Consider the following 14,845-nt stretch of genomic DNA (forward strand, 5'->3'; position numbering starts at 1 on the left):
GGCCGCAGAGCGCAGGCGGCTTTTTAAGGGAGAAACTCCACTCCGAAAGATTAGAGAATTAACACGGGCTTGGGTGGGTTTTTTTTTTCCCGACAAGAGACGGCACCTCGAACAAGGGCCGCCGCTGCAGCGCTGCGGCCCCTCGCCACGCTGGCCCGGCCGTCGGGTCACAAGCCAAATCGAAAGCCCAGGAGAGTTTTCCCCCCTCCCTGAGCTCACCAGGCCTCCTGCTTCTCCCCCAGGACCGGGGGGGCCCGGCATCGTGCAAGTGCCAGGGAGGCGTGCGGCGGCTGCGGGGAAACATCTCGGCTGACCCCGGCCGGCCTGTGCCACCACCTCTGTCCCCAAGGCCCGGGGTCTCCTCAGGGCGGGATAAAACACCATCAGCTCCCCCCGGGAGCGCTGCCATCTCCGGAGGGGACGGGGCAACTCGGCTTGGGGGGATTTGAGGGAGTTCTCCCCAAAAAAGGGCCCGCAGCAGGAAGGGGGAGCATGGAAAGCAGCTCTTCCCCTCCTCTCCGGCAGCCACGGACGGAGCCGCCACCGCCAGCGTGGCAGGTCAGGCCACCGCTCCCAGCGGTCCCACCGTGCCCTTTGTGGCCTTCTCTCCTTGTTTCCAGCCGGGATTTCCCTTGTCCAGGGGAGGAGGAATCTGGCACAACCCATCTCCTCTGTAACCCCCCACTTTGAGCGAAGACCATGCCGGGGGACGGGGCCGTGCGAGGACAGGGGACGGGTCTAGGGCCACCGCGCCACCAGCGCCTGGGTCCGGTCCAAGTCCCCACCCCGAGCATTTCCTGGCACCAGCCAGTCCCACCTCCCCAGCGGCAGGATCTCCTCCACCAGGGTTATTATTTATTTTTTAATTTTTTTTTTTTATTATTTTTTTTCTAAAGAACGATTTGCCTACGTGGAGCTCGGCGCTGCGGGAGAACAGCGCAAACAGCCTTATCGAGGGCGGCCGCGCCGCGGGGGCACTTCCTCGTGGGCGGCCGCGAGACGGGGCCCCTCCATCGCTGCCGGGGCTGGTGAGGGGGGACCGGCAGCCCCTGGCCTTCCCTGCCCAGACACCAGGGTGACGGGCACCAGGCAGCCATCGGGAGAGCTCTTTTCTCGGGGAAGGCAGCACGGTCGGGGCGGGGGGGTTGGTTTTCATTGCAGGGCCTTCAGCAGGGGGAAAGGGAAGGAGGATGCGATCGGTCCGAGCTCAGCTGCCCTTTCCCCAGGCACAAGGGCTTCACCAGCACCTCGTTGCTCCCCAGACGCTGCCAGCCCCAAGCAGCTCGGCCCCGCGGAGAGGCAGGGCAGCCTTGACCCGACTTTCCCTCTCCCAGCTGCGGTCGCTGCCTCCCTTCTCCCCCCGGCAGCTGGGAGCAGATGAGGCCAAAGTCCCAGCAATCTCTGCTTTCCACTGAGGGCTGATAAACGGCGCGGGCGCCGCACGGCAGCGATCTCCACCCGTCCCGGTTTTGCACAGGAGAGAGTCAATATTTAAACCCAAGTTTGTTTCCTGGGCAGACAGGGGAGCGCTGGGGCTGCGCAGGGCGGGGAGAAATCCCCGGCTCCATCCCGGGCACCAGACCCAAACCTTCTCCACCCATCCATTTGTTCTCCCGACCGCAGGTTTCAGGTCCGTCCCCCCCGTCCCCCGTCCCCATCAGCTATGCTAAACCAGCCCCAGCTGCGGGGCCAAGCACCCGCTAACGAACAGGGCAGTATTTAAGGGAGGGGGGTGCTCAGCCAGGGTTTGGGTTCTCTCCTTGCCTGCTGCTGGTGCAGATGCTGTCCTCGTGGTGGGACGCCTCAAACAAAGCATGGGATGAGAACCAGGGTTAGGAACAGGTGGAGGTAAGGAAATATTTAATCATCCTACAAACGGCAGCCCCTGCTTCAAGGTAAGGCAGTGTGTTGAAACCTGGTTTTTGTTTAAATTGATCAAAAATTACGTTTGGGTGTTGTTTCCAGCAAACCTCGTGGGTCCCAGTGAACTGGTAGAAATCGCAGGCAGGATGCCTCCTCCGGGGCAGACTTAGGTAAATTCTTTAAAGGAAATAGTGCTTTTCCTTGCAGTGGCTGCAGCCAGGCTGTGCGTGGGGTGTAGGAGGTTGTATGGGTGTGTGACCAGCAGAAGGTGGCCTTAATTTAGAAAGTAAAGGCGTGTGTTCCTGAGCAGGCGCTGTGTGACCCGGGAGATGCAGTGCCCAGCGTTGGGGTGGGGAAGAAACCAGGCAATGCGATCAAAGGCCGGTGGGGAAGGAAGGCCCCCGTGAGCCGTGCAGGGGAGGACGGAGCAGCCGAGCCGCCCTGAGGGGTCTGACAGCAGCACAGGGTCTCCACCACCCCTTCCAGAATTGCTCAGGTCCATTTTAACTCCAAATACCTACTTTGAGGTACGTTGTTTGGGAGCAGCCAAGCCCACTCCTGCCTCCACCCCTTGCTCCAGGTGCTCCCAGTTGGCTCAGCCTAAACCCGCTGCCCTTCTAGGGAGCTGAGGAAGATCAGAGGGAATCGGAGTTTGCAGCAGCTGGTTTAGCCCTGGGTTTGGGGAAGAAACCAAAGGAAATGCCCGTCTTAAACTGAAACCCTCCCTGAGTGAGGGAGCCTGTTATGCAAAAAAAAAAAAAAAAACACCAACACTTTTTAACAAAAGAAACACCCAAGAGTTGTTGTTTTATAGCTGTATTTTTGGAGCATAGTTAAATCCTCCTTGAAATAATCTCTGGTGTTAGGGAACAGGGCCATGCATTATTTAACTTCTGTTACCGTAAGACAAACCGTAACGGGAGGAAGGGAGGACAGACAGGAGCAACGTCACGACACCGAAGGGAGCTGGGTGGGAACCACCGGTCCCAGCGTGTACCAGCACTGTCCCGCACGCCCTGCCTTGTCCCCAACCTGCCTGAGGGAGGAAAACCCCTGTGCGATGGCAGGTCGGGGTCCCCAGAGGACCCCAGAGGATGGGCTGTGACCCCACCTGCTGCAGCACGTGGGAACCTGCTCAAGGAGCCCAAAACCTCTTCCCAGGGAGCGCAGCGACATCTCTGTGCAAAAGACTGCTTCGTGGGGGAAGCGAAGTGGGGGGAAATCTGCCTGCGCGCCACGACAGCACAGACTGGTGCGAAAAAAACCCTCTTATCTGGTGAGCTGGGGATAAATCCTGCCCTGCTGCCACCGGTGAGCTCTGCTACGCGAGGGCCAGCCATGCTCCTGTGTGCATGAGGAGCTCCTGAACCCGACGCCTCACAAGCCTTTGGCGAATTTAAGGTTTATTCCTCTACTCCAGCCAGCCAAGGACCCAGTGCCCCTCCTGCAACCGAACCCTTCTGTGTGCAGCTATCAGCAGGACGCTGCCACGCAGCAGCCCAGCACCGCAACACGCGGCTCCGTGTCCATCAGTGAAGCCCCAGCTTGTGGTCCTGCGGCCGGGAGATGCTCATGGGATGCGGCCGGGCCGGTCCAACCCAGGACCCCCCTCCCCTGTGCAGGCTGCCTGCCCAGGTTACACCCAGCAGCTCCGCCAGGTGTATCCTAAATACAGCCCATCCTGCGGGGAAAAAGCCTTCCCAAAGCCGTTACCATCTGCAGCGCACACCCCTCCCCGAGTGCTCGCTCCGTGTCCAAGTCCCAGCGCTGCCCTGGAGCCGAGCCGTACCAGTCTCTTTGGGACTGTGCTGCTCTTTGTGGTGGGACGGTGTTTCCCTTTTCTGTTTGGATACTGTAATTTCCTTTTCAGGCCCAGGGGAGGTGGTGTGCTCCCTAGTGTTCAGGTACCCTCAAAACCTTAAATATGGGTGGCAGGGTTGATCTCGCCCGAGCTGAGCTACCTGCCATGCAAACGTTTGCCCTCTCCAGAAGAGATGAGGCTGGAGCCGGCGTAGCCTTCCCAGCAAAGTGACCCGGATCTCTTGCCGCTTCTCAGCTCAGGCAGAACGAAGCAGTCTTTTGTCCCTGCATCTCAGGGCTGGCTCGTTTAGTACCTGGGCATTTTCTGGTTGCCCAAACTTCCCCAGTGACTCCAGCGCTACAGCCTGGACCAAAGAGACAACTCCCTTCTGCTCTCTCTGCTACACATCCTGGTCGAGACAGCCATGAGGATGGGGCTTTGGTCCAGCTGGAGCCTGAAGCTGTATCTCCAGAAGCCAACTTCTTGCTGGCCTTGCTGGAGAGGAGGTGTCTTGTTCTGGCACCACGGACTTTGGATTGAAAAGAAAAAAATATACATATATCGAAACAAGCTTAGGGTTTCTTGAGGAGTCCACGTTCATCAGCTCTCCCTGTGAGCCGGGGGGGGTCAATCGATGGGGAAGCAGGTGGCCGGCATGGGAGCTCTGCGGAAGAGCAGGCTGGAGCCGCGGAAGAGCTGCCCCTACGGAGGAGAGAGCAGAGGGTCAGGGCAGCCGTGCTGAGACCCGGCCAGGGAACTGCAGCAGGGACCGACCCGCGCCCACCGCAGGGCTGCGAGGCCTGAGCACCCCGGAGGAGAAATCAGGGTTTCAGCCCTGTGAGCGCTGGGGTTGGGCATTTCCCCCCAGGGAGGACTGATGGAGAAGCGCAGAGCCATCTCGCTTTGCTGTGCACAACGCTTTTGCCAAAAGTTTGCAGGCTGCAAGCTCGGGGTGTGTAACGGGCAGACCAGTACTGTCATGCCTGGTACCAGTGCCAGAACTGGAGGGATGGAAACGGGTTACTGGGCATGTCAAGGATGCGGCACAGGCACTTCTTGGGCAGCGCTGAAGACCTCGGGAAGGAGCAGATGGAACCCAAAGCTCTGTGTGTGCCCTGCTCCCTCACCTGAGCACTGAGATACCTCCAGCAATGGATCCAGGACGTAAACGCGGGAGCGTAGGGAGGGAGGCCGGCACGCAACCTGCATGGCAATGAGAAAGAGCTGAGACGGTCTGTACAGATGTCACATTATCCAGACAGGTAACACAAGAGCAGCGAGAAGTGTAAGCAAGGACACAGAAACAGTGTCCGCACTGGGCTGAAGGCCAAATGACCAGCTCGTTATTTACAGTGCAACAGATCGTGTAATTTAATTACCCCTGGAGCGTACAAACAAGGAGCCGTTACCTGGATACACTGAGTCCAGGACCATACGCTCTATCTACGCCTCCAGGAGCCAGCAGATATCAAGACGTTACACCAGCTTGGATGCAGTCCCCTTCCCACCAGCACAAACTCAGAAGATTTCTTGTAGCCATGGGATTGGGAAAGCCAGCTTGGTCCTGCTCCTGTCTGTACCCACTGCGGCACTAAGAGCTTTGCTTTCCCTTGGGCTGCTCCCCGGGGCCGGCACGGTCCCTTTCATCCCTTCTGCCTCCGGTCTCGTTCAGATCAGACCACGCCACCGTGACTCTCCCTATTTCTCTCCATTTGAGCTTTTGTGCTGCTCTTGTCTGTGCCCTCTGATGTAAAATTATAAGCAACCTGGGACAGGAAACGAGCCAGCTCCGCGAGGTGCTGTATAGTTTACGGTTCTGTATGAAAGCTTTACGATCGTTAGCAGAGGATTCAGACAACAAGGGGCTGGAAGAAAGGAAGGGAAAGCCTTAGATCTCGGTGTGAGGGACATACCCACAGTTGTTCACTGCCATGAGATCTCCCACCAGAAGGAATGGGTACGTCAGCATGCTCACAGCGATCTGAAAGCACAGAAAACCCGTAGCCTCTCTAATGTTCATCATGTCAAAAAAAAAAAAAAAAGCTAGTCCCAGCTTTTGCACATTAACAAAGATATCCTCATCTTTCGATACAAAGTACAGACCAGCCTTTGTCCCCAGACCATGAGCTGTCACCCCCCGGCATCAGGAAGAGGAGAAATGACATGGCGGTTGCCTACGTACCCCCATCACGAATTTTGTGTAGCTCCGGATCACCGATGCCTGGCTGAACTGGAAAGAGAAACCAAAAGGGATTGTGGAGGAGGTGGATGACACCAGGCTGTCACTGTCCCTACCTGACACCCCTCGGAGCCTGAGGTGATGGGTGCGGGGCAGGGGAAGAAGGCAGAAAGCAGCAGTAACCACACAGCACCCCAAGCTGAGGATCAGGGAGGACATTTGCTCTCCAACCTCAACCTCTAAACTGCAGCAGAAACACAGCCCAGAGCAGACGCTGCATCTTTAGCACTTTTACAGAAAGAGACACTAATTTGGATAAATTAGCCATTAATTCCTTCCAACTGCAGGTGCTTGGTACGGGCCCCCCCCAAACCCTCCACTGACCACTTCCACTCACGTTATCGTCCACCGCGTAGGTGTTGATGAAGTGAGCCAAGAGGTTGCAGCACCAGAGGAAGATGACATCCCCCAGGATGTGAGGGACTAAACCGCTGCAACGGCAAAAAGAGGAGTGTGAGGTGTAGAAGGGTCCCAGTGCCACCTTCCATGGTGCCCAGCCCTCCCTCCACCAGCGCAGAGGAACCCCACTCCCCCAAAATGCATCTTTACTTAGACAGGAATTGAAGGGAAAGGGGGAAAAATTCAGGGAAGAGCTCGCCTGGTCTTCAAACATGGTTCTACGTGTGCTGCCAGCTGCTCTGGCCGGGGGATGCTCTGGAGTAGGAAGTTTGGGATCTGTCGCGTGGGCAAGGCTTAGCCAAGTCCCCTTGTTCTACCCCAAATCCCTCCTTGGCACAACTCCGGCTCTGACACCCAGGCGAGACCCAGATGAAGTGGGTTTCCATTAAGCTCATTTTGCAGACGCTCTTCAGGATGCAGAATGAGAAGTTCATCTCTTCGTGGAATCTCCCTCCTTTTAGAAATCAAAACGACAGGGGTTGTTCCTGCAAAACCTGCTCTGCTGCCAAGTGGGATGAGCTGGGGGCAGCACTCCATTCCCTGATTTTTCCCAGTCCCTGATCTTCCCCATCCCTGCTGCCACCTGAGAGCGTGGGGACACAAGGTGATGTGCTGCTTAGGCTTGTGGCTCTCATTGACACGTGGGCCGGAGCTCCCAGCAGCACGAACGCGCCCAGCTTCCACAGCTAATGGCACTAAAACACTTTTAAAAAAAAAAAAAAGTTTCAGAGGGTTTTTCCAGTTTGTCAGAGCTCCTGCAGCATCTGTTGCAGCAGCGCAGGCATCGAGCGCAGGGCCTCCTGCTTTGGCTGTGCAGCCGTTCCACTGCAAAAGGATCCAGGTGTGTTTTAAACCTGCCTGTTTCACCAGCAGATGTGTTCAGCCAGTTCTGAAAATGAGCCTGTGGAGAGCCCCAGGAGTGTTTGCTGGGCCGGGAAGGGCCACCTCCAAGCACACGACTCCGAGTCGATGGTTTCTTCCCAAACACAACGCTGCCTCTTTGGAGCAGGGCACCAGTTTTCTCTCCTGCTGTGGTCGCTGCAGCAGCAGAACGGCGATCGGGACTCTGATTCAGGCTGTTTCGCTTGCTTGGTGTTAGGGTTTATACTTTTTGGAGACAACCCAGGTATTATCAAGGCTCTGGAGATGCAGCCGAGGTCTCAGGGGCTAGGCACAGCAGAAGTCTCCAACAGAAGATCTGCTGGCTTTAAAAGATGTGATGCATGAGAGTGACAGACAGGATAAAGAAATCAAAGCTCTCTGGTCCCAAAGAGATGGTCTGCTTTGCATTTAGCATTCAGTCTTTGTAAAAAAAAAAAAAAAAAAAAAAAAATAATCCTTTCTCTAACTCAAAGTCAAGTCTGAAGCAGGCTCCTGAGCTGCTGCAGATGCAACAGGGGCTTAACAAAGACCAGAAAGAGAGGGCTGGGCCACGGCAGCCGCATATGTAAAACCTCACCCATCTATTGATAGAGAATCAGATCACTTGTTCTATTTGCAATCAGGATCCCACCCCTCTCTTTCCTCTGTCATCAAAGTAATGACAGATGCTGAGCCTGAGTTGGCGGGATGACTGGAGATCAGGGGTCTCGGAGCGCTGCAGAAAGGGACTAAAAAAAACCCAAATTCACTTGTGCTACAGCTCTCGCACCCAGCGAGATGCCCAAGGAGATCCAGACTAGGAATATTTTTAGAAGATGACAAGTCGTTAAAAGCTGAACCAGCGGCAGGCAGCTGGTGAAGCCTGTGATTATGGTGATGGTACCCAGCGGGAGAAATCCCAGTGCCAGGCAGGGCTGGGACAAGCCATCTTCGAGGTGACCGCGCACAGCAATCTCGGAGCCCCAGGAAGATCTTTCTGGCCTGCTGGCAGGCAGGAGAGTGCTGCAGATACGAGGGGAAGCAAGATAAGACCATCCCCTGAAAAGTCTTTATCTCTAGAGGCACGCATCCAGAGCGTGTGCCGCTGTTATTGCTGCGTAGAGGTTATAAGGCCATGAGAAGAGCGAGCACCGCAATGATTTTAAGGGAGTGGACGTGTTTGGATTGCGTTAGGAGGGCAGAAAAGCAGCAGTTTGGTCCTACAGATGCAGTCTGTGTTCCCCTCACGGCAGTGCGATTTCCTAGCGGGGCTGTACGAGCACGTATAACTTCAGAGCCCTCCTGAGACATTTTGGGTTGTGTTAAAGCCTTTCCTGTGAACTATTAAGTTTAATTAGGCTACCAACAGTGTTTATTTTATGTGGAGGAAGGGAACGCGGCGGCTCCTTTCACGTTATTTCCTCGGGAGAGGGAGGATTGCTGGGCAGCATGTTCCAACCGTGCCCCATGCCCAGGGAACATCCCAGAGGAACCTGTATTTAATGGAGATGTGGGGCTGCCCAGCTCAGCAGAGGAGCTGTGGGCTGCAAAAGGAAGATGCAGTGACACTCGATTGATGGGGTCTCTGCAGACCCCTGGCCCTCTCCCCTTGGGAAAAGGACATGGAGAGACGCCCTGTGATCGCTCGCTTCTTCCCGAGGCGTTTCTGTTTTATCAGGAGGCCCAAATTTTCTGATTGCAGAGCCAAAGGCATCAGGCCTGAAAGCCCCTCCTGAAATTTTGGAGCTGCCTTTACTGTTTTTAACATAATAAAGCCAGTTATCCCCGTGCTGGGAGCGGAGGCAGCAGGTGGTTCTGCTTTTCTATAGATGTGGAAAAAAAGGCAAGAAGTGTTAATTAAGGGTTCAAGTGAAAAAATGGTGTCTGCTAGACTTCCACTTCAGCGACGCAACCAATTCACCACGCTTCCTAAGCGGCTGGAAGCACCTTTCAGGTGCAGGCAGCAATGCCGCTGAGCCGGGCATCACGCTCCCACCATACAGGCAAACCTGCTGCCAGCACCAACCACCTGCTCGTTACAAGCACCCACGGTGCTCTTCAGAGGAATGCGCTGCTTATCCGGGCCCTGGCTTTTATTTCAACACGGGGTCTCATTGTTGCACTTGACCTTGGTGCCTGTTGCACAAACAAATGCTTTAAATGGCCCTTCACTGAAACACAAAGAAGCACCAGGGGGAAAAAGAAAGGTAAGAAAAAAAAAAAGAAAAATACAGAGTTTTCTCTGGGCTCTGAAGGTTTGATTGAAGATAAGATCTGGGGCAAACTTAATGGTCAAACTGGAGCGCTGTCAAAGGCGCAGATTTAATCTGCTCTCATGGGAGCGATGTGAGAGTCCCGCGGTCAGACAAGGTTTCAGATGGGGGGAGCTCAGCGCGACTCTGCGGCTGGCAGAGCGTCCAGGAGAGCCATCAGCACCTTCGGACTATGGGGAAAAGCACTTAAGCAACAACTCACGTACACAAAGAATCCCAGGATCCCTTCTTCCTTAAATATCCTGCCGATGGCGCTGAACACACCGCTGCCAAGAAAGGAAAAGAGCTATAAGCGTGCAGGGATTGCTCTGACTCTGTCCCGCACAGCTTCACGTGCACTCTGCAGCCACCAGCCACAGCAGTGTCCCCCCGCAAGCCACCCTGCCAGCAATGCAGCGGCCAGCTCTGCTCTGCTGCTTCTCCTCGACCTCTTAAGGAGGGTCATGTCTGCATTCTGCCAGTCCGCAATAACGCCTGGGACAACGCTCAACTTGCTGATGGCTGTTTAGATGCCGAAGCCAGAAGAGCTCTGCTTGGCTCTGCGTGAGTGGATACACATGCCGCAACTACGGCAAGTAACATGCTTTGATTAGGCTGATTTTCAACCCGAGAGCCCTGTCCTGCCTCGAGGAGCTCGCACTGGAAGCCGTGGGCTGGCTGCAATTGTGTCGAGCATGCTTTCAGGTGGCTGCATGTGTAGGTTTGTCCTGCAGAGAGGCAGGTATTACTGAAAAAGACTTGGAAAAACCTTGCAGAGTAGCAGGGCTGAACCAGCACTTCATATTACCCACTCTGCCTCCCTGCTGACTTCCCTTTCTATTAACACGTAAAGCAAAAAGGCAGGAGACTCACCGTGTGATCAGTAAGGTGCATTACAGCCACCAAAATCCACAGAGGCACACCAGGGACAGAGCCCAGCCTCCCCACATCCCTTCATCCCAAACTCATCCACCCTCTAACCACGGCTCAGATTCACTTTTCGGTCTCCTAAACCTCCTGGGTTGCCCTATCCCCCACTGGATGGGGCACCGCTGACTCCTGGACTCGTGCTTCTCTGTGCCCAAACCCTTCAGAGCTGCAGCCGCTCACCTGTATTTGACTTCCCGGCCTACGAACTGGACCATGCAGCGCATCGAGATCACTAGGAGGAAAGAAACATAGGGCTGATAAAGCAATAAATCCAGTTTGGGTTGCAATGGACGTGAAGGAAAATGCAACTTGACCCTTCTGCCCTCCCTTCCATCATCGCCTCCGTCTCCTCTCAGTGGTCCTCATCACTGCAAGGCTCATTAGAAACTAGAGCTCTTCCTTAGTCTGTAAGTGATGGGAAGGATTTTTGGCCCTAACCTCAACGGGATCTCTAGGACAGGCTCTTGGATGAATGGGAAGAGAGCACCTCACTGCTCAGTTGGGGTAGTCCCTGAAGGCCAACCCGAGCATCAGCCTTCCAAATGACCGCTCGAGACCTGCATCTGTTCTGTAGTTTTGTACGAAGTCATTTCTGATAGAGAAGTACATCGAGTAAACGGGGTTTTTGGGGTGATCCCCAGGCAGGGCAGGGCTCCTCGCTCTGGAGGAGGTTGCCAGGCAGAGGGACAGGACTCACCGTGCAGCGGATGTGAGACAACCCGGGACACGCACTGCATCATCATCTCATGAGATGTCTGGGAAGGGGGGAAAAAAACACACCTGTATGAAAATCCGCACTGTTCCACCTGCACAGATCATGCCCCTTCCCTTAGTGTAGCGAAATCCATTTTAGGTCCCTCTTTTGAAATCTGCTGTTCAAGATAAACCTCAATTTCTATGGAATTTTTCATGCCTGGACTCAGAGTGGCTACTAAATACCATGGCCTTTTCATCCAGTTTTCTCTCCAAGTAATTTCACCCTCAGCCCACAATTTTAAGCTTCCTTTGCTCTCCAGGCACACCCCCAATGGGATCTTCCCGATCACTCCTTAACATGCAGTATCCACTTCTCACCTCTTTTACCACTTTCCTAAGGGAGGTCTTCACATCATCCTTGTTAGAAACATGCTCCATGTCTTCCAGTGGAAAGGCCTGAGTGGGGAGAGAAGAAACATATGGTCAAAACTGAGGGAGACGCTGACCCACAAACCCTCGATGTCTGAGGACAGGAGGAAACCACAAGCAGTTGCACTCTAGATGGAAGGAGAAGAAAAACAGGCAAGAAAGAACAGAAGAGAAGGAAGGAGGGAAAGCAAAACAGGGAAGAGAGGGGTCAAGAAACTGCACACAAAAGGCAAGTGGTTGTTCAAATTAAATAAATATTGTTTAGAAAACAAGTTTTGGGGATATGGGCACTATCCTCCTCCTGTCCTGGAGGATTATTCAAAGCCCTTAGGAGACAGAGAGGGATGGGGGCTTTTCTCCTCCACGCACAGTTGTGGATGGGTACATGCAGGCTCCCTGGCTCCGCTGCAGTAGCACGGGCGGACCCTGCAAGCTGATTTATGGAGAGAGAAGCCGACCTTTACCTTCTTCACGCTCCCCCTGGTGATGGTTGATAAAGTGCTTGAGATGAGGCGAGGAGTAAGACCGCGGAAGAGGCCTCTTTTCCCATCCACTTCCACGATGTGTCTGGCTGGGTAAGAAAACACCAGGCTGCCGTCAATCGGGAACTGGCCAACTCGCCGAGAGCACCCCAAACACCTCCGGCGTTCAGCCGAAACTGCACCGGAGCTCAGCACAGCACGGCAACCACTCTGCGGTCCCACCGTAAGTGATTTATTGTAACAGTCCTAAATAAATTTCACATAGGATGCAAACAATTCTTAAGTATTCCCTGTCCTATCTGTCTAAGCTGGAAGGATAGCTCCAGTATTTTGGGCTACTTGATTGTTTCGCTCACCCGAAAGGGCTACAAGGCAGTTTGGAGTGAATTGGGGGAGGGAGGTGTGGTGTCACCTCCTCCCTCTGCCCTGAGGGGTCAGACTCAGGCTTAAAATGCATCTCGGGATGGTTCCTGATCACCACCTTCTCCCAGGCAAGCTTCCTCAGGTCTCCAGCCAAAAAATAAGCCAACAGATCCAATTTCTCCCTGATGTGACAAGGTGGAATAGGACCCACCAAATGCCTGTGGGTACCGATTGCTCCTGCCCCCACCCTCTGCTGTCCCAAGCGAAGCCAGGAAGGCTCTGCGCCCCTCCATAACCCAACACTGTAAATCTATTTGGAAAATGCATCTTCCAAAGGGCAGCACGGGAGCGTTTCCAGCCCCGGGTGACCCAGGACGGGTTTGCAGTGCTTACGTACTGCTCCTGCGCTGGGTCCCCCCCACCCCGTGGGTACCGCTGTCCCATTTTGGGGTCGGTCCAACTCGGCTTTCAGGACTGTGCGCTCCCCTTCCCCACAGCAAACCCGCTGTGAAAGCAGCCCCCAAGGTCACAGAGTGTTCACCCACCTCTCCCGTGCTGCTCCACCCACAAAGAGAGAAAAACAGTACTTTATTTCCCTTCTAAACATATTACCTTCCCTTTTCTTGGTATTTCTGTCCCTTTAGGGCTCCATCTACAATACAAATGAGCAGGGCAGGGGGCCGAGTTATTGCAGGGTAGCGAAGAAAAGCGTTTTGCTGTCTCTAACACGTGCAAAACCCTCCACCAACAAACCTAATCTACTTAAACCCCCACTGCTCCCTCCGCTACGGTGCAAATCCAGAGCGACCTGCCACGGGAAGGGGATGCAGCACCAACGCTGAGGCCACCACCTCCTTGTCCCCAACAACAGGTGGGTAAATGTGACGGCTTTGTGGCTAGCTGTAGTGGTTTATGTCTCATTGGAGCCACAGGATGCTGCCAAGGGGAGGCGGGAGTGCTGCTGGAGGTCGGCGAGGTTGGCCTGGCGGCTCCCAGCCCTGTTTTTGGGGAGGACGTCGCGCTGGCAGGGAGGGACGTTCGCTCACCGTAGGTGAAGAAGCCGGGCAGGTACAGGACTTTCCTTCCCAGCACGTTTCTTCCAACGGTTGGAGGTAGTGGCTCGTGCCCAACCTGCAAGAGAAACCCTGTGAGTAGGTCCCTGTCCTGGTGTTCCTGAAGCCCCTGGGGTCTTGATCCTGGCACCCATGAGCTGCTGGAGGGCCATGAGCCGTCACCCTCAAATACAGGGGGGTGCCATGACACATGGGGTCCCCAGGGTACACGGGGTCCTCAACCCTCCCATTTTATGGGGCTCCCTGTTAGAGGGGTTCTGTGGATACCCATTCCATAGGGGTTTCCTGTCCCACGTTATATAGAAGCCCCCACTGCAGAGCGTATCCTTATCCCCCCCCCTTTTAAGGGGTCCCCACTGTACAGGGTGTCCCCATCCCCTGTCATATGAGGGGGTCCCGATGCCCCTGCTATAAAGGAGTCCCCGCTGCACAGGGCCCCTCACCCCTCCGTTACATAGGGGTCCCTGTTCCATAGGGGTCCCTGTTGCCGTGGGTTTCCTCATCCTCCCACAATATAAGTTCCCCCATTTTTATAGGTGCCCTCACCCCCCCCGAGTTGTACAGGGACCCCCATTATACGGGGTGACCTCATCCCCTGTTATATACATATATATATCCCCCATGTTGGATGGGGTTCCTCGTTGCCTCCTTATATAGGGGTGTCCGTCCCCCCCCATTATACAGGTGCCCCCATTGTGTCCCGTTATAAAAGGGGGGGCTGTATATATAGTGGTCCCCAGCGCATGGAGGTCTCCACAGGGGCACTATAGGGTCCCCCACCCCCCGCTACACTGGGGTCCCGATACCCCGTTATACCCGGGGTTCCCCGGTGCCCCTCTCCCCCGCCCCCCCCCCCTTCCCGGCGGCCCCGGACCTGGACGAGCAGCTTGACGTAGAGCAGGGGGTGGCTGGCGGCGGCGAGCCCCGCTCCCAGCACCACGAAAAGCCCCTCGGCGCCCTCGGCCCGGGGTCCCCCCGGGGCCGCCGCCGCCCGCCCCGCGGCACCGCCAGGGGGCGCCCCCCCCGCCGGGGGCAGCGGCGCCGCCGCCGCCATGGCCCCCCCCGCCGCCGCCACTGCGCCTGCGCCGCACGCGCTGTGCGTGGCTGCGTCACGGCGCCGGGAGGGGGGTGGGCGGAACCATTGCGTGAAGGGCGGGGAGCGCGGGCGGAACCATGGCGGGAGCGGCGGGGGGGAGAGGGAGCCGCGGTGTGAGGGAGGGGTCGGGGCCGGGGCCGCGGTCGCGGCCGCCATGACAGGGCGGGCACGGGGCAGGGCCCTGACGGGGAGTCGTAGAATGGTTTGGGTGGGAAGGGACGTTAAAGCCCAGCCAGTGCCACCCCCTGCCCTGGGCAGGGACACCTCCCACCAGCCCAGGTTGCTCCAAGCCCCGTCCAACCTGGCCTTGAACCCCTCCAGGGATGGGGCAGCCACAGCTTCTCTGGGCAACCTGGGCCAG

General features: G+C 55.9%; 1 protein-coding gene across 1 annotated transcript; it reads right to left on the minus strand.

Annotated features, from left to right (window-relative positions):
- Window positions 1-2,686: 2,686 nt before the first annotated feature.
- Window positions 2,687-14,470, minus strand: MTCH1 (mitochondrial carrier 1). Its single transcript, XM_054181172.1, has 12 exons — window positions 14,263-14,470; window positions 13,362-13,446; window positions 11,935-12,041; window positions 11,420-11,497; window positions 11,043-11,100; window positions 10,526-10,577; window positions 9,643-9,702; window positions 6,241-6,334; window positions 5,847-5,894; window positions 5,578-5,645; window positions 4,792-4,867; window positions 2,687-4,366 (listed from the first exon to the last, which is right to left on the minus strand). Exons 1-12 carry the CDS (start codon window positions 14,440-14,442, stop codon window positions 4,292-4,294), a joined length of 981 nt encoding a protein of 326 aa, XP_054037147.1. The 5' UTR covers window positions 14,443-14,470; the 3' UTR covers window positions 2,687-4,291.
- Window positions 14,471-14,845: the final 375 nt, after the last annotated feature.

Source organism: Rissa tridactyla, chromosome 21 (assembly GCF_028500815.1).
Source record: "Rissa tridactyla isolate bRisTri1 chromosome 21, bRisTri1.patW.cur.20221130, whole genome shotgun sequence".
Taxonomy (NCBI): Eukaryota; Metazoa; Chordata; class Aves; order Charadriiformes; family Laridae; genus Rissa; species Rissa tridactyla.

Coding starts and splice junctions, on each gene's coding strand:
- MTCH1 (XM_054181172.1), bottom strand. CDS start 14,442: ATGGCGGCGGCGGCGCCGCTGCCCCCGGCGGGGGGGGCGCCCCCTGGC. Junction 11,498..11,934: donor CCAGGGGGAGCGTGAAGAAG/GTAAAGGTCGGC, acceptor CTCCCCACTCAG/GCCTTTCCACTGGAAGACAT. Junction 4,868..5,577: donor ATGGCAGTGAACAACTGTGG/GTATGTCCCTCA, acceptor ATTGCCATGCAG/GTTGCGTGCCGGCCTCCCTC.